The sequence below is a fragment of the Natrix helvetica genome (assembly GCF_964273705.1).
Source record: "Natrix helvetica genome assembly, chromosome: 1".
NCBI classification, from domain to species: domain Eukaryota; kingdom Metazoa; phylum Chordata; class Lepidosauria; order Squamata; family Natricidae; genus Natrix; species Natrix helvetica.
Window position 1 is genome coordinate 186,120,112 of NC_138548.1, and position 24,077 is coordinate 186,144,188.

At 36.9% G+C, this 24,077-nt stretch overlaps 1 protein-coding gene across 4 annotated transcripts in view; it reads left to right on the forward strand.

Moving 5' to 3' along the window:
* CPS1 (carbamoyl-phosphate synthase 1) overlaps positions 1 to 24,077 on the forward strand; it is a 177,952-nt gene that overhangs the window by 117,992 nt on the left and 35,883 nt on the right. For all 4 annotated transcript variants that reach the window (XM_081937064.1, XM_081937065.1, XM_081937066.1 and 1 more), the window contains exons 23-28: positions 6,854 to 6,919; positions 9,031 to 9,094; positions 10,035 to 10,216; positions 11,328 to 11,522; positions 11,907 to 11,974; positions 18,279 to 18,354. In XM_081937064.1, the coding sequence (XP_081793190.1) occupies positions 6,854 to 6,919; positions 9,031 to 9,094; positions 10,035 to 10,216; positions 11,328 to 11,522; positions 11,907 to 11,974; positions 18,279 to 18,354 (651 nt within the window). The remainder of the gene's footprint in view (positions 1 to 6,853; positions 6,920 to 9,030; positions 9,095 to 10,034; positions 10,217 to 11,327; positions 11,523 to 11,906; positions 11,975 to 18,278; positions 18,355 to 24,077) is intronic.

Here is a 24,077-nt window from a genome sequence, read left to right on the forward strand (position 1 = left end):
CCTCTGCATGGATCCCCCCAATTGGAAGGAGGAGGCTCCATCCGCGGGGGGAGAGATCCCCCTCACATTCCTTGTCTTCCTGGATGGGCTCCAGATCAGTGAAGCCTCCTCCTTTTTAACCAGGCGATCTCTGTCTGTCTGTCCCTCTCTCCGTCCCAACTGGAGAACAACCTTTTCTGTCCCCTTACTAGCCCATCCGGGAAGATGAGGAATGCGAGGGGGATCCCTCCCCCCCGTGGATGGGCTCCGAACCAGCGGAGCCTCGTCCTTCTTTTTAAGCAGGCGATCTTTAAGCAGGCGATCTTTAAGCAGGCGATCTTTAAGCAGGCAATCTTCACTGCTGCACAAGCCGCGCTGCCTTCTTCTCTCTGATAGCTGCCTGCTTAAAAAGAAGGACGAGGCTTCACTGGTTCGGAGCCCATCCGCGGGGGGGGGAGGGATCCCCCTCATGTTCCTCATCTTCCCAGATGGGCTGGTAAGGGGACAGAAAAGGTTGTTCTCCAGTTGGGACGGAGAGAGGGACAGACAGACAGACACACACACACACACACACACACAGAGTGAGTGATTGAGTGAGTGACAGACAGACAGACATACACACACACATATACACACAGAGTGACAGACAGAGAGGAAGGGAGGAGAGAGAAACACAGAGAGATAGAGAGGGAGGGAGGGAGAGAGAGGGAGACAGACACACACACATACAGAGTGACAGATGGAGGAGGGAGGAGAGAGAGAGACAGAGATACAGAGACAGACAGATAGACACACAGAAAGAATGACAGAGAGAGTCAGAGAGGGGGGGAGGGAGAGAGAGATAAAGAGCTACACACAGAGAGACAGACAGACAGACAGACACACAGAGAAACAGAAAGAGAGAGAAAGAAAGAAAGGCAGAAAAAATGAAAAAAGAAAAGAAAAAAAAGAAAGTGGGAGAGAGAGATGAAAGAAACAAACAAAGAAAGAAAACTTATGACCACAATTGAGCCCAAAATTGAGCTGCTCCTCACATTGCTGGGGAGTGAAGTTGTTGTGGCCATTGTCTCCCCTGAGCTGCCCCCCCCCCCGAATCTCTGAGGCACCTTTCGCTTGCAGGAGGAGGAGGGTGAGGGCTGAATATACCAAAGCCTCTGAGTAACTGGGAAAGAAAGCCGCGCTTGGAACCTGCCGAAAACTGCCGCCCGAAAAGCACGCCTTTCTTTCCCAGTTACTCAGAGGCTTTGGTTTAAGGAGGCGCTGCTTTAAGGCTCCTGAGAATCCGGAGAAATTGGGGGGGGGGGGAGATGGAGGAAGGGAAGGGAAGAGGAACAATCTCTTTTTACAATCTCCTTTCCAGCAGCATTCACTCAAACCAGATGCATATGAGGGGGTTACGAGACCACCAGATGAAATATGGGGGTTAGAGAGCACCAGATGAGATATGAGGGGGGAGGGGAAATGAAGAACATATTGGTAATATTGACAGTTCTTTCATTTCTGGATTTCTTGCTGTTTCTTGCTCTGACTGTTAATGAGAGTAAAGATAGTTCTTAATATGTTACATGGTTGACATAAAATTGTTCTTAAACTGCTGTTAACTTTATACAGTTGATATAAAATATTTTACTATAGTATTTGGTTCAGAATCTTTTTTTTCTAGATTTTCCTCCTTTAAAATTGGGTGCGTCTTATATTCCGGAGCGTCTTATAGGGCGAAAAATACGGTATATTTCTTGAAGATATTCCTAATGCTCCATTGTTGCTACTTTGTCATACCCTTATTTGTAGTCAGTCTGTGCAGTCTTTTTATAGCTAACAAGGTGGTCCACTGTTTCTTCAGCATTTTTTGCAGAGGGGGCATTTGCTGTCTGTTGCTGTCTTCCCAATTCTGGCTTTTTATGCATTTGTTCTTAAGCCTTGTTTCTGAGCAGACAGAATAACACCTCTATCTCTTTCTCTAAATTTCCTGCTTTCTTAAGTTTCCAAGCCATTGCCAGGTCTTGTTATTTAAATACTAAATATGAGCTATTTACTGGATTAAAAAAAAATCTACTTGTTAAAATACTAGTTTTTTCAAATGTCCCAGAAAAATGTAGTGATCAGTTCTTGTAGTACTTTTTCATCTGCAATTGATCCTAGTTAAAAACCAAGCAGTTGTCAAGTGTGAGGAAAAAAATTATGAAATAGAACACTGATTAATTTGTTTAAAAAAAGAAAGGGAAAATTTAAAAATAAAATAGAATAATATTTATGCTGGATTCCAAACCAGTAGTCTTCCTCTTGACAGGCCAATATTATAATCACTATAATCACTACTGGCAGTTTTACATTTTATTTTTTTAATGTTTTAAGGTTTTCTATTGTTGCTTTTATCATGTTATAAGCCACACGATGGGTAACATATAAATTAAATAGATAGGTGATAGATGATAGATAGATAGGCCTTACAGAAGCAACAGTAATTGACTGGTTTTCTTGTAGGGAAAGATGGGAGAGCAAAACAGAAGGGGACTTGTTCAACAGAAGTCTTCAGGCTGAATATTTTGTAAACATTTGCAAAAAAAAAAATTCTTAAGGTGGCTTAAAGTTCAGCTGTCATGACAACTTAAAGGTGAAGTGTGGAAATGTTCTTAGTCACAGGCTGTCTTGTGAGCCTTATGAATAAACAAGGATTCTGCCACAGATCTTCTTGGGAGTAGGTCTCTAACAAGACAAGAATAGTTTGTGTTCATTCTTTAGAAATGAAAATTGAACTAATTTCTTATGTCCTCAGAGGCTGATTGTCTTTTGTATCACTTCTTGGTTGTTTCAGATGATACTGTAAATAATATTCAGTCTTCCATTTGGGAACACATGGGACATTTTTGTGGCAGAAAGAAATAAGATACCAAAATCTATAATTATCTTAAACGCTTCTCACTTTTAGTCTTTTTCTGTCAGGTAAAAGAAAGACCTGAGTTACTAATCTGTCTCCTATTTTTTTTTCTTATCAGGCCAGTCATGGTGTGATCTGACTTGCCAAGTTTCAAATGAATCTTTTCTTTAATAACTAAAATAAATAAATAAATAACAATAAAGTAATGGATCTGCTAAACCCCTTACACATTTTTATTTTTACCTAATCTCACAGTAACTGTGAGAAGGATCTTGGAATCCTAATGGACAATGACTTTAATATGAGCCAGTAGTGTTCTGGCAGCTATCAAAAAAGCCAATGCAACCCAAGGTTGTATTAATAGAGGGATAGTGAAGTGTTAGATTTTATAATGCCATGGTAAGACTATTCTTGGAATATTGCATCCAGTTTTGGTTGCCACAATAAAAAAAAAAGATGCTAAGACTCTGGAAAGTGTGCAGAGTAACAAAGATGATTAGGGGGTCAGAGGCTAAAACATATGAGGAACAATTGCAGGAAATGGGTTTACTAGTCTAGTGAAAAGAAGGACTAGGAGTGCAATGATAGCACTCTTCCAATATTTGAGGGCTGCCACAAAAAAGGGGGTCGACTTATTTTCCAAAGCACCTTAGGGCAGGACAAGAAGCAATGGATGGAAACTAATCAAGGAGAGAAGCAACCAAGAACTAAGGAAAATTTTTCTGACAGTGAGAACAATTAGCTAGTGGAACGGGTTGCCTTCAGACATTGTTGGTCTCCATCACTACAGGTTCTTAAGAAGAGACTGGATAGCTATTAGTCCAGAATGGTATAAGAGCAGGAGGTTGAATTAGAAAACCTTCAATATCCTTTCCAACTCTGTTATTCTGTTTTATTCTGTTATTTGTTTGAGGCCACCCAGGAATCCCACAAACTTAAATAGGATTTAAACTTCTCTTTCTCTGTACTCTACTGTCTATGGTTAATGAGAATGATCAGTTCAATTGCAGATATTTGTTTTTTGTAAGCCAAATTGAAATTCTTCATTGCATAATGTTAACTGATAATTAAAACAGCAAAAACTATATATCAATTGTACAGTACAGTGCCTTTTTTCTTAGAAACACTCACCAGTTAATTCCTGCTTCAATATTTCAATTTTTGCCATACAAAGTTTTGATTCATCTCCTTTTAAAAATAAGGTTCCCATTTCATCATTAGCCATGTGAACAGTTATCTATAATTTTTTCAAGCTACTTCAAGCTACCACAAGCAACTCTTTCACTTCATCATTTCCCAATTAGTCAAATCCAGTCCCTGTTTTCATAAACAGTTTTCTTTAGTACTAACAGTGTACTATTGACACGCTAACTTGTGATTTCATTAAATCTATTTTTCTAGAAACATTAAGGCTGAAAGAGAAAAACAACAGTCTTATAGGCAATTATGTAGTGGTAGGTCTATATCCTACAAAAGGTAAGACCCTAAAGCCCAGTTAATAGAAGCATTCTGTCATGGAATGTCCTGACATAGGTTATTCAAGCGTTCCAGCAATAGTCTCACTTCACTTCTGATTTTTGAAAGGCCTAGTCTGAAAGTTCTGGTTAAAAAAATCTACCATTGCTGAAACAGGGCTCAGTTTGAGGTTGGACCACTTTGGGTGTACATAGAAAAGTCTGTTTTGAACTCTGAATGATACAAGTCCTTTTCAAGGTCAGAATGTTTCACATCTATCCAGAAAACCAATTTCCTGGCTGACTCTGTCCAGTGCTACAAGCCAAGCAGGGTCTGGCCTACTTTCTAGTGGATATGAGACAATTAAGGGCTGTTGGCTATTCTGGGAAGTTACAAAAACACCCTGGGAAGGAGGCAATGGCAAACAACTTCCATACTGTTGCCAATAAAACTGTATAAGCACATCTGTTCAATGTGCTTGAGGGAGACTTTATATTTACACAGCAGGTCTAGCCTTTATTTTCAGCAACAGAAGTCTCTCCTAGATAATGACTTCCCTGATTCAAACTGGAAATGGGTGAAAGAATGCATGACTGGAAATAGCTGAAGCATCCCAAGTAGACATTCTGTGATTTAGCAACTGATCTAAAAAATTTTTAAACCAGCCTTCTGTCTTCGGCACACCTAGCAGTACATAGACATAAATAGTCATCTGACCTGCTATACAATAAAACCAATACAATTCAATATTTTGAACATTGCTATTGTTAGCCTATAGGATTTGTCTCCTGTGACTTGTCACCAAGGGATTTTGTGCAAAATAGTCAGCTGTCTCTCTACATTGTTTAATACCTGAGCATCAGTCTACTTCATCATGAGTTCGTTTCACATTCAATCATGCATATTCATTGTCAAAATAACAGTTAACATTAAATAAATTTCACTTAATGAAAAGAAAATTTGTTTCTCCATCCTACTTTGAACTGAACTATTTCTTCTGTTTCGGTTTTAAGCAGTGAAGTAAAAAATACATTTTTCTTTATGACCACAATATGTGCAACTCCTTTTGCCTATCATATTGTAGGGTAGTATTTTAAGTGTTCCATCACTGTGGGTTCGTTCAGTATTTATTATAGTTGTGTAATATGTTCCCATCTATTCCCACAGTTGTTTCAAAGGTGTTCATGTTGCTGTCAGTTAAGGGATACTTAAATGAATGTTGTATGTTTTCTTTTTGCCTTCTTTTTAAGAGGTTATTGACTTCTCTTGAAGTTATTAGAGGATCTAGGTACACCTAAAAGCTTGTTGTCCAAATACTGTCCCCTTTCTTGCTTCACTTCCATTAAATTCTGGTCTCATTAAGGCAAGCATGAACATTTTTGTGGTGCTCTGGCTTTTCAGCATTGGTGAGTGTGCAGTTGAATGACAAGCATCAATTTATCCTTTGACAAGTCTGTCTGTCTGTCTGTCTGTGGGGGGGGGGAGCCAGCAAACAGGGAAGCAAAAGATATTTAAAAAGGAAATTTATAGAATCAGAACAAAATATTGTCTCTTACAGGGTCAGACTGTGTTCTAGGCAGAAGAAGAAAGATCTATATAAAGAATTAAAAATTACAGAAGTGATATGGGCACCTGAATAACAAGTTGTAGCTGCAGCTGATCATGGCATAAGTTTAATGTTAAAACCACCTTTACTGCTGAGCATTAGCTTTGCTTACCTTAATTGAGAGCAAACCCCATTGAATAAAGGGAGACTCCTTTTTGAGAAATTAGGAGTGCATTTATCTACTTCTGTCAAAATGGTAGCTTATTAGGTTATGTCTGTCCACAGCTTAACCATGTAGACTTTTGAAACTCCTAATCCAGATATTAAGGAAAGCATTTGAAAGTTTTCTCCATAACTATTAAGCATGACATTTGAGAAGCAGAAGAACTCCTGATCCTTCAAAATGAAATATATCTGTGTGCATGGCAGGGTTGGGCGGATTCTATTGCCTGAAGTGTATTCAATAAATAAAGCAGAAGGATGATGAATAGTTAAACTTACAGTTTTTTTCTGCAGAACCCCCCCCCCCCCCCCAGGATTCCTTTTAGTTTTGATTTAAAATGAGACCAATGTTGCTGTATGGAGGAGCATCAACCAACCACATTCCAGGCTTATGGTTAATTCTTTGTCCACATTAGATAGTAACTTTGACTGATCGCTCTTATTTTATTCTTTGAAGACTCTTTGTTCTTGGACAAACCTTGGTGGTCTCCAAAACCTCTTGTGCATACATATTATTGCATATAGGCATCAGCAAGGAGGCAGTGAATTTCAGTTAATACTTAAATTGAAATTATTCAGTTAAAATAACATTTGGCTGATGGTTACTTGTGTTGTGTCAGTAAGTACCTGAACAGATAGGTAACACACACACACACACTCATTCACACACACACACACACACAGAGGAGGGAAACAGGACAAGCAAGGAATGGTACTGCATGATTCTGACAAATAGTTGTTGTTTTCATACTGACAATTCTCCCCTTTTGCAGATTGATACGCTGGCAGGAGAATACCCTGCTGTAACTAATTACCTCTATGTCACTTACAATGGCCAGGTAAGTGCTGTCATTTATTAGGTTACAGCTATTGTGTATTATGATGTATTTTCTCCCAGTATCTACTGACCTTGCAACTCAAATTCACTCACTCTGTAGGCAGTTATAGTTTACAGCAGTTGGCAGAAGCATAATCCCATTGGGGTACAGGTGGAAATGTTTTTCTATTATTTTTATTGAGCAAGTAAAATATACCTGGGGGCATTAAAGTCCTGTTGAACAAGAAGAGTAGAGAGATAAGGAATGAGAATTTATCCATAGCACCACAGTTTTGTCTTCTGTGAATGACTGTAATAATATATATTCTTTCTCTTTGCTGTAGATGACCGAAGAGGATAATAATGATGATTTAGTTATTATTTATTAAATTTATTTGCCACCCATCTCATTTCAAAGTGACTGGGGCAGCTTACAGCCAAGGATCTTAGAGATATAAATTTTACTTGCTAGTTTGCACTGTGGAAGATTCTTTTCTTTGGGAAATTTAATCTCTTATTATCAAATAAATTTGTAGAGTCCAATACGTTGCAAGTGCAATGGGTGGTACTGTCCCATCTCATTCCATGCTGGTTATTGACAATGAATTGTATAATGAAAAAGATAACTCCCTTGATCTTTGTACAAATGGCTTTGATAAGGATGATTACTTCAGGAATTTGGTAGCATTGGAGGAGTGCAGCAGAATGGTTATCGAGTGAATGACAGAGTTTGGCTGAAGGGATAAACTAGCTTCCTTAATAAAGATTCTGTAGGAAGTATTATTTTCCAGTATTACCCTTCTGCTAGCATGCCACCGAGCCATTAGGCATCCACAAAAAATACTAGAGAACTGTAATGCCAAATCAATCTGGGATTTATGTTTGAAAGAGCTGCAGACCAGTAATTAATTATTTGAGGGAAAGGCAACTGAACATAAAAGCAAAAGGAAGAATGAAGGCTATTCTTAGATAAAGAAGCTGAGAAGAATGTGCATAAAGTACTGGAGAATGAAACCTTCAAAGTTAGCAAGATGAATCGTGATAAATTTCCAGCCAAGCATGGCAGAGACAATTAATTTTTATGCAATATTCTTGTAGGTTGAACAGTAATTAGCCTAGCCTGAGTCAAGACCACATGAAATGGAAATCAGTTAGCATGTGTTGTCCCATAAGTCTGCGGCAGTGGAGGTCAGAAAGAGAACAGCGGGCAATGACAGTAACAGACCAAATATTTAGCCTGCAATTCTATGTGCTCTTAATCTACATGTATGTTTGGTTGCCTCAGTGGCTATGGTTGGACTTAATGTGTGACCATTATTGTGTCATAGTGAAGTCCATAGTAACAGACTATGGCTTCTTTTAGGCTATGTTACTTTTAGGCTCTGGTTATCGCTCAAACAAGGCCTGAGGTTAGACATTGTTTAACTCCCACTTCTGGCATTCAGGCAAAGAGCTACAATAAGGACCTGCTATTGGCTCATTTTTATCTTCAATGAGTATGTGGAGACTATACTTCTGACAAGAAATTCGGGATAAAAAATATCTGATCAGAATAGCTTACTACTATGGTACTAACTTAGAAGCAGTTATATATGTTGTTCACACTCCAGACATTTAACTGAATTGTGGGTGTCATATGAATACCATAATTAAATCAACTACTCCAAAAAACTCCAAGCCCAATTTTAGTGTCTCCCACACATGAACATGTTTAGGTATGGTCCCCTTTTATAATCCTAAATTTGGCAACAAAGTGGTTAACTGTATCATAACCCCAGTGTTCTACTTGGGCTGTTTCCTCTATAAGCATTCCTTGTGAGTCCAATATTCCACAAATCAATACTAATACTAAATACTATATTGCAAGATGATAATGCTCCTTTGCAAGGTCATTATTCATGCTATTATCTATTATCTTTCAACAAACCCTAGACTGGGTCTTACATGACTGTACCAACTTCTTTAAAAGGGCCCTATATTAAGAAAAAAAGTAAAGCAAATAAGACCAAATTAAGCCCTTACAGTTTTATTTTTAGACAAGAACTGTGAGCCAGAAATGTTTTATTCCCATGAGCCCAGAGGATACTGCTGAAAATAATTCCTGGTGACTTCTTTTATTGTGTTCTATTTTAGGAACATGATGTAAAATTTGATGACCATGGAATGATGGTGCTGGGCTGTGGACCATATCATATAGGTAAATCTTGCTTCTATAGCTTCTGCACATTTTTCCAGCTGAGAAGCTTCTCTTGTGTAATATTGTTTCTTGTAGTACTTGAATTCTATATGCCAAATAATTGCTATTTCAGTGTTCTCAAGCATTTCATTTTGTAGGTTTAGAATGAAAGAACTGTTTTCCGGATGGAGAACTTCTAATAATGTAATTTAGAAATCCAGAAAAAGCTTGTATAGAAATAAATCTTAAGGATCATGAAGATGTGATGATAGTAAATGGCCAGGGGATCTTCTCTACCTCCTCACTTTTTCATAGCAATACTCCCCCTTTTTGATTTATCTGTCTTTATACTTTAACAGACTTGATACTTATATGTATGGCATTAACATTTATTACAAATAGTGTTAACTAGCATTGCCATTTAGTTGGGATTTGAAATGGCTAAACTACTTCCATATTTCATTGTTATGTTTACCACATATTCTGAAGGACAAAATGCTGAATCTACAGTATATCTGATTTCCTGAACTGAGTGCACAGTACAGATATCTATATATGAAATCCACTTGGAAATTTCACCAAAAAGGTGGAGATCAAATGTAAGGTCAGAACCCATAAATATTTTCCACAAACATGCTGAATACCTGGGCAGAAAATATATTTATTCATTATGTTTTAGCTATGGTTTTAGATAAACATTTTCTATTAAGACATATAAATAGCTTGCAGCCTGACCCATCATATGTTAAATTAATTTCAAGAAGCTGCTATTCAGTGGATTTATTAACTACCCAGAAATTCACAAAGGCACTTCTTTTATCAAGGTAATACATATTGTCAGTGGATACAGGCATGATGTTACAGCTGGAAACTTCCTTCCTCTGACCTTGACATAGCAGTTGCTTTTTAAACCTCCAGCCTAATGTTGTTTGCTAAAAACTCTTAACTCTATTTTTGGCAGGAAGTAGTGTGGAGTTTGACTGGTGTGCTGTTTCTTGCATCCGTACCTTGCGTCAGCTCTCCAAGAAGACAGTTGTAGTAAACTGCAACCCAGAGACAGTGAGCACTGATTTTGATGAATGTGACAAGCTTTACTTTGAGGAACTATCACTTGAGAGGATCTTGGATATTTACCAACAGGAGGTAATTTCATTTTAAAAATGGTCCAAATATTTTCAATGTAAGAAAGCTCAATACCTGATAAAATAAGCTAAATCATTTGTCAAATCAAAGTTTTATTTCCACTTTTAGCAGGGCATTTCTTAAAGTTACTAGTTTTAGATACTGACATCATATTTTACAACACATAGTTAATCCTAGTAACTGTTCAGTAATGAATGCCAAATAAATATATAACTGTGTTTCAAAGATGACATATTGCACAATATTTATAAGCTAATTTAATTATTTCACAGTTATTTATGGCATAATTTTTCCTGCCCTTGCTGAGCTTAATTTCAGCCTGTGACAGTGAAAACAATTACACACATGCTTAATTTTATGCTTGAGGACAATAGTGTTGATATGGATGTAATTTTTCAACTGCGAAATATAAACTTAAGGACACCACACATGTATGTATATGTGGCATTATAATAACTTCATGAGAAGTGTTGACTATTTGTGATAGTCTGAGGGCTCCTTAAGAGTATTATATTTTTTAATGCAAATTGTCAGAAACAAACATTGCGATGTTTCCAAAAGTTTCTCTATACTTGTTTCTTACCTGGTGGATCTTAAAAAGTTACAATGAAGTACATAATACATGCTCAGTTTTGTCCTTGTTTTCAGGAAAGCCAGTGGAAGAGTCCTCAGCTTAACTATGTAAGAGCGGCCATTTGCAAATAAGACCAGCTGCTTTTCTGAAAAGATAGAGATGGATCATGTATTAGAGATTCATGAATCTTAGTTTCATTAAGAGATGCTTCTAGGGTTAAGGGGATATGAGGATGGATGCGCTTAAAAATCCCAGCTATCCATACTATTATTAATGGGATTGGTTCAAAAGTGAAATAAGATTTCATCATATTGTCTTACTGCCATGCATTTGGTTGCACTGCTTAGATAAATCAAATATGGACCTGCAACGAGTACCCAATCCTTTTGAATAGATTTTGGTGGAGGTGACAGAAGCAGGAAGAGTTTCTTCCTTTGCTTCCCAACATTTCAACAGACCAGCTGTTGGGGAAATGAAATGTTGAAATTGCTAGCAAATGTTGTATGTAATACTTTGTATTCCCTGGATTGCTCCTAGGCATGTGACGGCTGCATCATCTCTGTAGGAGGGCAGATCCCAAATAATCTAGCTGTGCCACTTTACAGAAATGGAGTTAAAATTATGGGTACCAATCCACTGCAGATTGATCGTGCAGAAGACAGATCTGTATTCTCAGGTGTTCTGGATGAGTTGCAGGTGGCCCAGGCACCGTGGAAAGCAGTCAGTTCCTTGGTAGGTAGATCTATTTGTAAGCTGGTTTTAGTCACTAGTTGAAGCCAACATCCATGACATAATTTTTATCTGCTTAATTGGAAGATTGCATTTATTCTTTGGCAATATTGTAGCATAAAGAAATAACAAAAAGTCTCCTTTTTCATAGGAAGAAGGTTCAGCATTTCCAACTTGTCAGAGAGTTTGACTTAAAAAGTTAGAAAGACAGAATGATTAACAGAATTGCAAGTAATGAGTTTGAGCCTTATTGAAATAGAAAATGTTGGAGGAGTCAAGTTTTCTGCAGATGTAGCCAAATGCAGTGATATGAAAATCTACAGGATGGGGAAGGTTGAGTTTAATGTTACCAGTGTTATAAATAAAGTATATTTTCCAATTCTTTAGGAAGATGCTGTGGAATTTGCAAATTCAGTGGGCTACCCTTGCTTGTTGAGACCTTCTTATGTTTTGAGGTAAAACATGTACTATTAGCACAAGCTGAAATTCCTGCATTGATTGATTACTGAATAGATTGTGATATTAAGAATGCCATACTTAGAAACTTAACAGTCCCTTCGGGGAGAGGGAGCGGTTTATAAATTTAATAAAATCAAAAATAAAAAACAGTTTCACCATTCAGCACCTGAACATCTAATTAATGTAGAGACTGGCATATTTATCCTGTTGGCTGCTTGCTTAGTAAATGGGAAATATGCTTTTAGATTTAAAATTGTAATGAAAACCTCAAGATATATTAGATAAAGTATACTCTTCAAACACAAACTATGCACAGTACTTATTTTGTCAGCTTTACCAATGTAGTTTTGGATCATCTACTTCCTGGTATCCACATTATATCCAGCTAACTCTAGAGTCTACTTGTTGTCCCCAAAACTGTTCTTCTCTTTTGTGTCCTCAGTTTCCTCTTATCATTAATTAAAAATATTCAGACATATACTCACAAAAACACAATATAAGTTTCAGGAGGATCAAATAATGTTTCAAGTTCCATTTCCAGTGGTGGCTATCTAGATGCTTCTAAAAATCAATGTGTAGCACATAAAGGCAATCATGCTCTTACACTCTTTGACCCCAAACATATCTGGCATGCTAAAGGACATTTACTCCAAATATGGGTTTTCCATATAGCTACCATAGGTATTAACAGAATTTATCCATAAACTTGTGTATGTGTATGTTTGTACATACATAGGAGAGATATTGGACAAATCCATGTACATATGATACAATAAACATCTGAGCTAATGATGTTTATTTCCACTTCATTTTTTTAGTCCCATTTGTCTAGAACTTATTCAGAGCCATTCACTTTCTTGCTCTCTACTCACTTGCTTCACATCTCTCTGAGAAAATCAGTCTACATCAAGGAAGGCCTTTCATGATTGCTACTGACACTATGGTGTACCTGATGGCATGACTGACCAGGCCTTAACAGCTTATACTGAGAAATTCTGAGGCCTTTTATGGCTTGAAACTCAAGCTGAAAAACAACAGCGTCAAATTGGTTCCTATAAATAGTCCACAAAATCTCTCTTTCCAATGCCAGGAAAGGATGATTTCTTAACTGGAAAATTGAGTTTTGTAGCTTCAAGGCCCTGGAAGGTACTGGCAATAAAATGATAATTCTCTGTAGCTAATGCTACTACAGATGGGCTTATTTTGTTTGTCTGATCAGCAGCTTATTTGATCGCTCAAATATCCATGACTATCTCCATTGCATAATAAGGACATATTGGGACAATATCTATCCTTTCCTGACTCATATAAACATTAGCTCTAGCCACTATCTGGAAAAGCAGCACATTAAATAATAAATGTTAATTAAGTTGCATATATGGAGGTTCTACATATTATCCCCCCCAAAAAGCAGGGATTTATTTACAATATATTATCCTGTTTGATATAGGGCAGCTGGATCGTACATCAAGTTCAATGTCCTGCTTAGAACCAAGTTTGCAGTTTTTCCAAACCAGAACTTTTATAAAGCAATCCAGATTAAGGAAGGAACCACGTCAGTTTGGGGGCATTTTGGATGGCTGTAGAAATGCAGAAGGCAGACTTTGAAAAAATTGCAACAGTTCTTCCATGTTTTCCCAAAAAGCAGGATATGGAGGGTAATCAAAACAAAAGTGGATTCAAATAACTAACAAATCTACATTCTAATTGTATAGAATGATTCTTCAAAGGCTTCCCAATTACTGTTTTACAGCCAACCTTTGCCTACAGTGATATGATATAAAGATGCACACTAGATAGCAATTGCAGTGCCATTTGTAAGACCATGGAAATCACTGGAAGATGTTTATATACGATTTCTAAATCACTACCAGTAGTAGATGTTTATATATTTCCAAATAAAATTATTTCCTGCAAGGGATCTTCTGCGGTGCTGTATTTTAGGAACTATACCCAAAGCAAAAATGACAGATGTCATAGAGTAATACATTTTTTTTGTATGTTGTGAAAAGAAAAGACAAAGGGTGCAATGGAAATTGCAGATATTCCTGACATTGTTGTCTAACCAATCCTCTTTGTCTACCAATTTATAAGACTTTTTTTTGCACAAGGGCATCCTTGTGGTCTGAAATTGACAGTTATTTCCAGAGGAGAGGCAGATGTTGTGTAGCCTTAAAAGCAACACATTTATGGACAATATTTAACATGAAGAAACCAGAATTTAAACAAAATTCCAAAACTTCTGTACCTGTTTTTCTGAAACTGGACAGTCTTTATCTTCTCAGAAGGCTGGGGGGGGCATTAGGGGGTCAAAAAATTCAAGAAGGCAGCCACAACCATGTGATCAGCACCTTTCCATTCTTCATGTGCATTGCAAGAGATGTAAGGGGTGGGGCTTTGACAGAGGTGGGTTTCAAAAATTTTTAGAACCTCTTCTGTAGGTATGGCCTGCTTTGTGGGAGTGGCTTGCCAGCCATGTGACCGGGTGGGAATGGCTTGCCAGCCATGTGACTTGGTGGATGTGGCCAACTTGTAAAATGTGGTGAAACTCACTTAACAACGCTCTTGCTTAGCAACAAAAATGTTGGCTCAGGAACTCTGGCATTGAAGTGTGCAAGTCTTAAAGCTGTCAAGTGACAAGACCCTTGTACCCCTAACCCTTTAGAAAAAAACCCCAGGCTTGTTCAAACTTGACAGCTTTAAGACTTGTGGACTTCAACTCCCAGAATTCCTCCTCCAGTCTTGTTGGCTCAGGAACTCTGGCATTGAAGTGTGCAAGTCTTAAAGCTGTCAAGTTACAAGACCCTTTCACTCCTAACCCTTTACAAAAAAAAACCCCAGTGGTGTTCAAACTTGACAGCTTTAAGACTTCTGGACTTCAAACAGAAAAATATGTCACAGTGGTCTGGCATATTATTGTTAATATAAATTGAACCAGATGCTTTTAGGTAATCTATAACATCATTCCAATTTTGTTATAGATTTTTAAAAAAACAATCTTGATTTCGATAATTTTCTAGTCTCGGATGTTTCCCAAATAAAAATGTAAGGCTGAAAAAAAATGATGCTGCTGCAATAAGGAATAATCTAACCCAGGGGTGTCAAACTTGCATTGTCACATTGTGGCCATGTGACATATTGCAACTTTTCGCCCTTTACTAAAATGGGGGTGGCAGTGGCCAGTGTATGACACATCTGGCCCTCGGGCTGTGAGTTTGACACCCCTGATCTAACCAATCTTAATGGAGCTCTTCACACTGTAAATCTCTTTTTTTAACATCTCACAGAACCCTAAAATGGAAGCTATTCTAAAGAATAGTAGAAAGGAACTCTTTCAAAGTTCAAAATCTGAAGAATATATTCTGAATGTTTGTCCCTAGTATGATTCACCAATTTGACTGCCCTTGCTCTTCCTACTTTCCATCTGACAGTGAATATGCATGGATAGGACCACAGAAGACTGTTGAGTGATTAGCCATGTTCAAAACTAGGCAGATAAATGTCAAAAACAGACTTCCTGACACTTGAAAGAACCTGAATCCTGAAGAATTACCTCTAAATGTCAGCAGTCTTCAGCATTCTGGTAATTTATCATGAGCATGCTATTAACTCATAAAAAGTGAGGAGGGGAGGAAAACCCCTTGTGAATGATGGTACCTTTGAAACAGCCCTAAGAATGTACACATTCTCAACCCTCATGTTTCCAGTTTCATTTCTTGCTACCTCTTAGAAACAGGTATATATCTACATCATGCTGACAATATTTTGAGTTTGGCTGTTTGAAAATACTCCCCCCACCCCCATTACTATTTTCTGTCCAATACATGCTATGGCAACGGCTTTTCTTCCAAGACATAGTTGACAAAAACAAAGAGAGGCAGTGGCAATGAATTGGATTAATGTGCAGGGATATTCTAAATATCCCTCTCCAAAGCTTAATGCAGCGAAGAGCTTATTCATAGATGAGAGGATTGGAAGAGAAATAGAGTTTGCTGAGTACAGTTTGCAAGTGCTAATGGATACTGAGTCGAAGCTTTCCAATAAGAAAAAAAAGTGAACTATCAGTCTGAAGGAGGCAACCTGGACACTGAATGAAGCAGAAAGAATATTTAAGGAGGAAAAGGCAGTTCTGCTATAGTGTAGCTAGGCACTATAAGAATATGTGCATAGGCTCTTCACCATTCAATTAATTATGAATTAACTTTAAATAATTCAATCAAACCCATTTTTAAACTGGATTTTTAAAGCAGTCCAAATATCCCTAAAATGGAAAAGACTAATCTATGGATTATTTAAAATTGTTTTGAAAAGAAATTATTATCTTCACAAAAATATTTAAAACCCTTTCCCCCCTCCTGTTCAATTGTGTTTAGTTCCTGGATAAGTCCTTGCAGTTTTCTTAGCAAGGTTTTTCAGAAGTGGCTTGCCATTGTCTACTTCCTAAAGCTGAAAGAAAGTGATTGGCTCAAAGTGGCTTTGTGCCTAAGAAAAGACTAGAATATACTGTCTCCTGGTTTCTAGCGCAATGCCTTAACCACTATACCACTACAAATGGCTCTCATTAGACATGCACCTTTAAACTAAATTTTAACTGGAATTGAAACTATTATTTCCAAATGGACTCTAGCTGGACTTAAATAACAACTTTCTATATTCTTATAAGCATTGTATAAAATGTTACTTTTTATGCACATGCTGCAAAGTAATAGCTGGGTAAACAAAACCTATATGCAATGCCAAATCTGTTTTGAATGCCAGTCTTTCTTAGCAGAAAAAGTGTTCCATGGATCAGTCAGAGAGTTGAATTTGTTGTCTTGAAGTCAATGATCCACAGTGAGAATTTAATGTGGTCTTTGTTTGCAGAGTTGATTCTAGTGAGATTTTTCCTTGTATTTTCCGCCCAATGATTTAGAAGGAAACTAGCAGTACATTTTCCCACCAACAAATTTTATTAAAAGACATTATCATTTGTGAGCTGCAGCTGATTTCATCAGTTGCCTCAGATGCACAAAAGGTTATGTCTTTTAATAAAGAAAAGATGCTATTAGATTCCTTCAGACTTTTTGGTCACCAAACACTAACATATCTCTTTTCCCACAAATCTCACAATTACTGTATCCTTCTAATGTATCCAGGACTTGCTGCCTCCCAGACTAGCTGTAAATATATTAAGAATATATGACAAGTAACTAATTCTGCCTTACTTAATAAGATTAAATATTGCTGAAATACTATCTGCTAAGTTTTTCAAATTCTCAAAAATATAAACATAAATCCCAAATATCACTAATAATAATTTGGGAGGAGATAGCCATCTATATTTAAAATTTAGAAGAAATAATTTTCTTACAAGTTTTAGTTTTTATGCTAGATATTTTTTTTTCCAGGATACCAAACCTGATTTATTGGTCTGGGTAATTCAAAGGCATTTCAAGACAATTGGTGTAGGAAATAAAGATAATATGCTTTATCTAGAGAATGACAGATGGAACATGATTCTGAAACAATGCTTTATCTCTGTTCATGAAGTTTTAAATTTGCCCTCTTTACAATTTTAAAAGGAGGAAATTCATCTGAACCCAGGGCAAATTTTTTTTACTTTTTGAGTAAAATATATTTTTTCTTCTGAAGTCTGCACATTTCAGCATCTACCTTCTTTTTTAAAACGGCAAAACAACTATGCAAATTGTATATTTGGCTTGTGAGTTATCTGTCTATCTATTTTCCATACTTTTTCAGAACTATCTCACCAGGTGTTCCAGCTGACAAGATGTCGAATAAAAAATGTGTTAGGAAAACTATGATAATTTATTTCAGCATTAAACTTTAATACCACAATTATTTTAAAATTACATTGACCAGGTCTTATGTAAACCACTCACAAAGACTCAGTGCCCTTAAGTTAGACCACATTTTACAAAGAAGCATTTCTCGCAAACATCAAGTTGTGTTTGAAAAGACTGAACAAAGAAGTTATGCTAGAAAAGTGTTTCTCAAACTTGGCAACTTTAGGATGTGTGGATTTCAACTCCCAGAATTTCCCAGTAAAGCTGAAAAACCTTCTTTCTGCATACCTCCTATGCAGCAGAATGAGTCCCAACTCCTGGTTATTAATCCAATCAACCCCCCCCCCCCATTTTTTAAAATTATTCCTTTGGAGTTTCTTATGCCCATTCTTAACTAAGTGGTAAATAAGGAACAATACTCCTTTTTGGGGGAGTACAGTTCTTTCAGCTTTTCAGATCATTAGATACAAGAAGTTTTTGAATCTAAACTGTTTTCTTTTATCTTTCTTACTAGTGGTTCAGCAATGAATGTAGTACATACAGAGAAAGAAATGAAGAAGTTCTTGGCAGAGGCAACCAGAGTTTCACAGGTATTACATCAAGTTTTTCTTCTGTTCCCACTGCTAAAAGTAAGCTGTTACATTTTCAATTAAACTATCCTCATTTTTTGTACATTTAAATGCTGATTGTTTCGGGATGTGAGGTAATTTGAACACAATTAACGTAATTATCCATTGGGTAATTGATCCGTATTGTTCTCTCCTATCTATATTTATGAAGAGTATTGTACTGCCCTTATATCTAGCTAACTCACAGGAAACAGACCTGATTTCTAAATTTTTGTTTATATTCTTACTAGCACATTGGTGGTAAATTCTGGTGGGATCATCATATCTCAGTCCAGAGTCATATTCCTGTTCCATATCTGTGCCTCAGAGAAGACTTTAGAAATTCAGCAATAACTTAGCTTCTATTTCTTTTATACAGCATTCAACAATGCTGTGTTTCTGCTGAGTTGCTTCTATAATTGTCACTGACATTGATGTCTTATGTATGATAAAGCTGTAGAATCGGTAGGTAATCCCTTAACATGATTAAGATGTCTAAGGATGCTTACCAGCGTAACCAATCTCTAATTACCTAGACATACTGCTTTTGATCTAAGCAGAGAAAGCCAAATCAGGCTGGATTATATAACAGTGTATACTACACCCTTTGGGAAATTCTGTTGGGAATAGCTGGAAAGAAATGAGAAATGTAAATATCATCTCCCACTCCCCACCATCCTGTTCAGGATGTACAGCTAATTTTTTACACAATGGAACAAATAGGACCCAGCTGTAGGACAGGGAGGCCATGTTTTCATTTAGAAACAGAAGAGAACTGCAGTACAAAGGTATTTTGCTTCAGGGTTGGCAGAAAGTTCTAATTCAACTGAACAGACCAACCTAGATTCATCCAAGCAGCCAATTTTATAGGTTGGTGCTAGTTTGGAAAGTTATGGCTGTTTTAAATCTCTTTAGGGAAAGAAGTGTGGAAAAGCTTGCTGAAGGCTAGACATGATTAGATGACTTGATATTTTTTGTCAGAAGGCACCAGGGGATAAAGAAGCCCCTTTTCTACCAGATTTGGCAAAGCCATCAGTGGGTATCGGGAGCAGAGGATGCATAGAGTTCACTTCAGGGGTGGTAAACAGGCAAATAAACAAAATCTGCTTTCAACCCTGACACTGAGGAATGTTTAGCCCTATTTTAAATATATCTTTAAACAGATGACACGTACATTTAAAATAAACCACTTCCGTGTCACTGCACCTATCTTGCGGAACACCTTTGCATGGACCAGTTCCTGTGGGTCTTTTGCAAGGTGTTAAAGATCCAGACCCTCCCACAAGCATTGGAGGGAGAGGGAGGTTAAGCACCCCTCCTTATCTGATTGCATTGTCAGTAATTGGAAGATGAATGGCTTTTCAATCCCAGGGATCTTTTAGAGGGATCCTGTTTCCTAAAGTGTGATCCTAGGATCCCTGGGGATCCCCAGAAATTCTTTCATCAACAATCAAAATTATTTGCCAGCCTACACTGAAAAATAAGACAATATTAAAATCAAATCAAATCATCATGAGAAGCGAATACATCAATTTTAATTTTTATGTGGTAAATATTGATAAATACAACACTAACAAACAAAAGCTTTTTTGGGTCCTTCAAAAATTTTAAAAGTGGAAAGGTGTCCTGAGAGTAAATGTTTAAGAAACACTACTTTAGAGCATGATTTTGGAATACATGCATACGTACATAGGCAGATGATAAGGTTATGTCCTTAGGGCCACTACTGGGCAGAAGATAAATACATTCCCCACATCATGGACATATTTGGACTTTATTTTTCCTCCAAACTGTTTTTAAATTGTTCTTAAATATTAATTTTATTGGGTTTTTACAATTGGGGTATTTTAAAGCAGATTTTTAACTGTCTATTGATGTAATTTGCTTCCTCCTCCGTGTATGTATGTGTGTTGTGTATGTATGTACGTTTGGTGTTGTTATATATGTTTCATGTTATATGCTCCATTGTACGCCGCCCCGAGTCCTACTTGGAAAGGGAGCGGCTAATAAATCCAAATTTATTATTATTATTATTATTATTTTCTCTTGACAGTACAGAAGGTAAGGATCAGATTAAAAAATAGGCAGCTCATTATTTCCAAGACTGACCTTTTGTCAGGACTTCAGCTTTCAAAAATCAGCCAGCCAGCAGCTTCTATCAAGCCACTTAGACTGGATTTTCAAGAGCTTAACATCCAACATACCAATCACTTTTGGACATCTGGTTCCAGCTGGGAGCACTCTCCTTTTTAGAAAATGTGATGCTCTGTGTGATTGGCTTAGTGTCACGCACTGAATGTGTGTTGAGAATCAGAAATACAGTTAAGATTTATTGAAGGATCCTTCTGTGCCTGCCTGGCTTCCTGGACCATGAGATTGCCATCAGTGCTTTCTCACCATCACAGTCTCTTGACTGATGCTGCCAAGATTTCAGATACAAAGAAAAGTGGCAAACAAGAAAATTCTGGCATTATTCCAAGTGAAAGCTGTTAGCAGGTAATTCTGAAAAAAACTATTTGACTAGACATTATACAATTCTGAATGATAGGCCATGAAAATGTATAGCCATGGCAGGGCATCCCTAATGGGGAGAAATATTGGGGACAAGATTTGGGCAGGACCAGATTTGGGCAGAATATTGTACAACAGAATGAGTAGGAAAAATGCCAGATACTGCAGACTCAGCTTACTTTATTTTGAAGTCAGTAATTTAAATTTAAACTTCTCATCTCCAACTTAATTGAGTCAAAGCAGGTGGCAGCATCTAGCCAATTTCAACTGTTTTCTAAAGGCTAAATAGGGTTATCATTTGAACAGGAGACCACCAGAAATTTCCAGGGATGTAGAGTAGCCTAAGAAATTTTGAAAAAAAAAACGAGTAAAGGCAATGGCAAATCAGTGGTAAATACTGTACTGCTGTAGACATGTCCATACATGCACCAGGAACTAAAACAGACTTAGGTTTTAACTACTAAAGTCCAGAATCTCCCTGTGCCACTGGGAAGAAAGATTTAAAACACCTTTCCCCTGTATTTCCCTCATTATTTCCTATGCTATTTTTCTCATCCAGTCCTCATTTCTTCTTTCATCTCTCCTTTGGCCTTGCCTTGTCACATCTCATCAGCATCTTACTTATTCTCAATCCTGCTAAACAGAGGTGGGGAAAGAGTTATACCCAGTCAGGTTCCTGGTAGCTTGGCATGGTGTACCTTTTATTTCTTCAGCTTTTCCACCCACATTTCCTTCCAGTTCAGAGTTACATTTTCTATTGCTCTGATTTCTTATCCTACTTGTTGAAGACGAGTTCATTGTGCAATGTAATTCCTACAGAACACCAACACCATGCACTAAAACAGTAATAAATCCCTTTTGCTTTTTGCGCTTTAACTTTTCACTAAGAGGAAAGAACCAAAAGGGGAGGAGAGACTGTAAGGAGTCTTACTTCTTGCATTAGCCTACGGCTAATGTTGGCCAGGATATAAATTGTGGGTGTTTATAATACAGTTATTAAGAGACCAAGTTATAGAAAAGCTAGGAAAGCTGAAAAATAGTGCCAAGATCTGTTCAGGAACTGGATTCTAAAGAAGAATGTTGCACTCTTAATAAGTTCTAAGCATGTCAGTAGATGGGGGAAAACATCCAAACTCCTTTAGAAGTGAGAAAGCAGTGGTGGGTTTCAAATTTTTAAAGAACCTATTCTGTAGGTGTGGCCTGTTTTGTGTGAGTGGCTCAGTAGTCATGTGACCAGGTGGGCATGGCCAACTTGGAAAACGTGGTGAAACTCACTTAACGATGCTCTTGCTTAGCAACCAAAATATTGGGCTCCATTGTGGTCATAAGTTCTCTTCTTTCCTTCCTTCCTTCTTTCTTTCTTTCTTTCTTTCTTTCTTTCTTTCTTTCTTTCTTTCTTTCTTTCTTTCTTTTCTTTCTTTCTCTCTCTCTCCCTTCCTTCCTTCCTTCCTTCCTTCCTTCCTTCCTTCCTTTCTCTTTCTCTCTCTTTCTCTTTCTGTCTCTCTCTGTCTCTCTCTCTCTCTGTCTGTCTGTCATTCACTCTCTGTGTCTGTCTGTGTCTGTCTGTCTCTCTCTCTGTATCTCTCTGCCTCTCTCTCCTCCTTCCCCCATCTGTCACTCTCTCTGTGTGTGTGTGTGTCTGTCTCTCTCTCTCTCTCTCTCTCTCTGTCTGTCTCTCTCTGTCTCCCCCTCCCCCCCTCTCTCTGTCTCTCTCCCTTCCCTTCCTCTCTCTGTCACTCTGTGTGTATATGTGTGTGTGTGTCTGTCTGTCTCTCACTCATTCACTCACTCACTTAATCACTCACTCTGTGTGTCTCTCTGTGTCTATGTCTGTCTGTCTGTCTCTCCCTATCTTCCTCCCTCCCTCCCCCTCTCTGTCTCTCTGTCTCTCTGTGTGTGTCTGTCCTCCTTCCCCCATCTGTCACTGTGTTTTTTTGAAATTTTTTTATTGTTTTAATTAAACAAAAAACATACACACAAAAAATCATTTTTCATTACATCTTCCAGAAAGCATGTCGATTGGTTACAAATAAATTTCGTGCGTTACTACCACAATCATTCTTTATACTTCATTCATATTGGATTGTACATTTTAAATCAAAGATCTTTATGTATTTTACCATCAATGTACTATCCTTCTCATTTAACTATAATTGTTTAAACGTGCTTTTATCTAGAATCATTTATATTTAAAGACACAACCACATACTGGCATTCATTAGCTGTTTCTGTAAACCTCAGGCTTATACCCAATTGCTTCACCAATGCCAACACATATAAAATCATTAAACATTATCCATTAACATTTCATTATTGTTATTGTAGTTATCTAACATCTTTATAATAAATCTAGACATAAATTTATTAATAGAATTTATAAGTACCCAGGAGAGATTACATCTTTATAACAAAATCCAAAGCAAAAAAGTATTAGTAAAATTGATAAATCTTTTTACCAGGTCCCAAGTTAAGTTTATATCCAAATTGGATATAATTTAATTAATTTTACTAATTAAAGTTATTATTTCACTATTATTATAATAATGGATTATCTGTTAACGAATAAACATTTTAAAAACAGACATTCTATAATCATCTACAAAATCCTATTTATTAATCGCCAAGGATTAACTAAATTTTTAATTATCAACACTCCTTGTCAACCTGTGTCTTTTCAGTAACAAAACAATTTTAACTCTTTAGCCAGTAACATTTCGTTATTGTTATTGTAGTTATCTAACATCTTTATAATAAATCAAACAAAAATTTATTAGTAGAATTTATAAGTACCCAGAAGAGATTACATCTTTGTAACAAAATCCAAACAAAAAATATTAGTAAAATTAATAAATCTTTTTCCCAGGTCCCAATTTATGGTTTATATCCAGTTTGTTTTCACTAATTAAAGTTATTATTTCACTATTATTATCATAATGGATTATCTGTTAATGAATAAACATTTTAAAAACAAAAACATTCTATAAGCATCTACAAAATCCTACTTATTAATCACCAAAGATTAACTAAGTTTTTAATTATCAGTATTCATTGTCAACCTGTGTCTTTCCAGTAATAAAACAATCTTATCTCTTTAGCCAGTTGTTGCGTCAATTCTCTTATTAGCTTCTTTATAGAGTTCTTAAAAACTTCTCTGCACACTTTTTTGCTCAGAAGATCTCTCATATAGTCTCGTT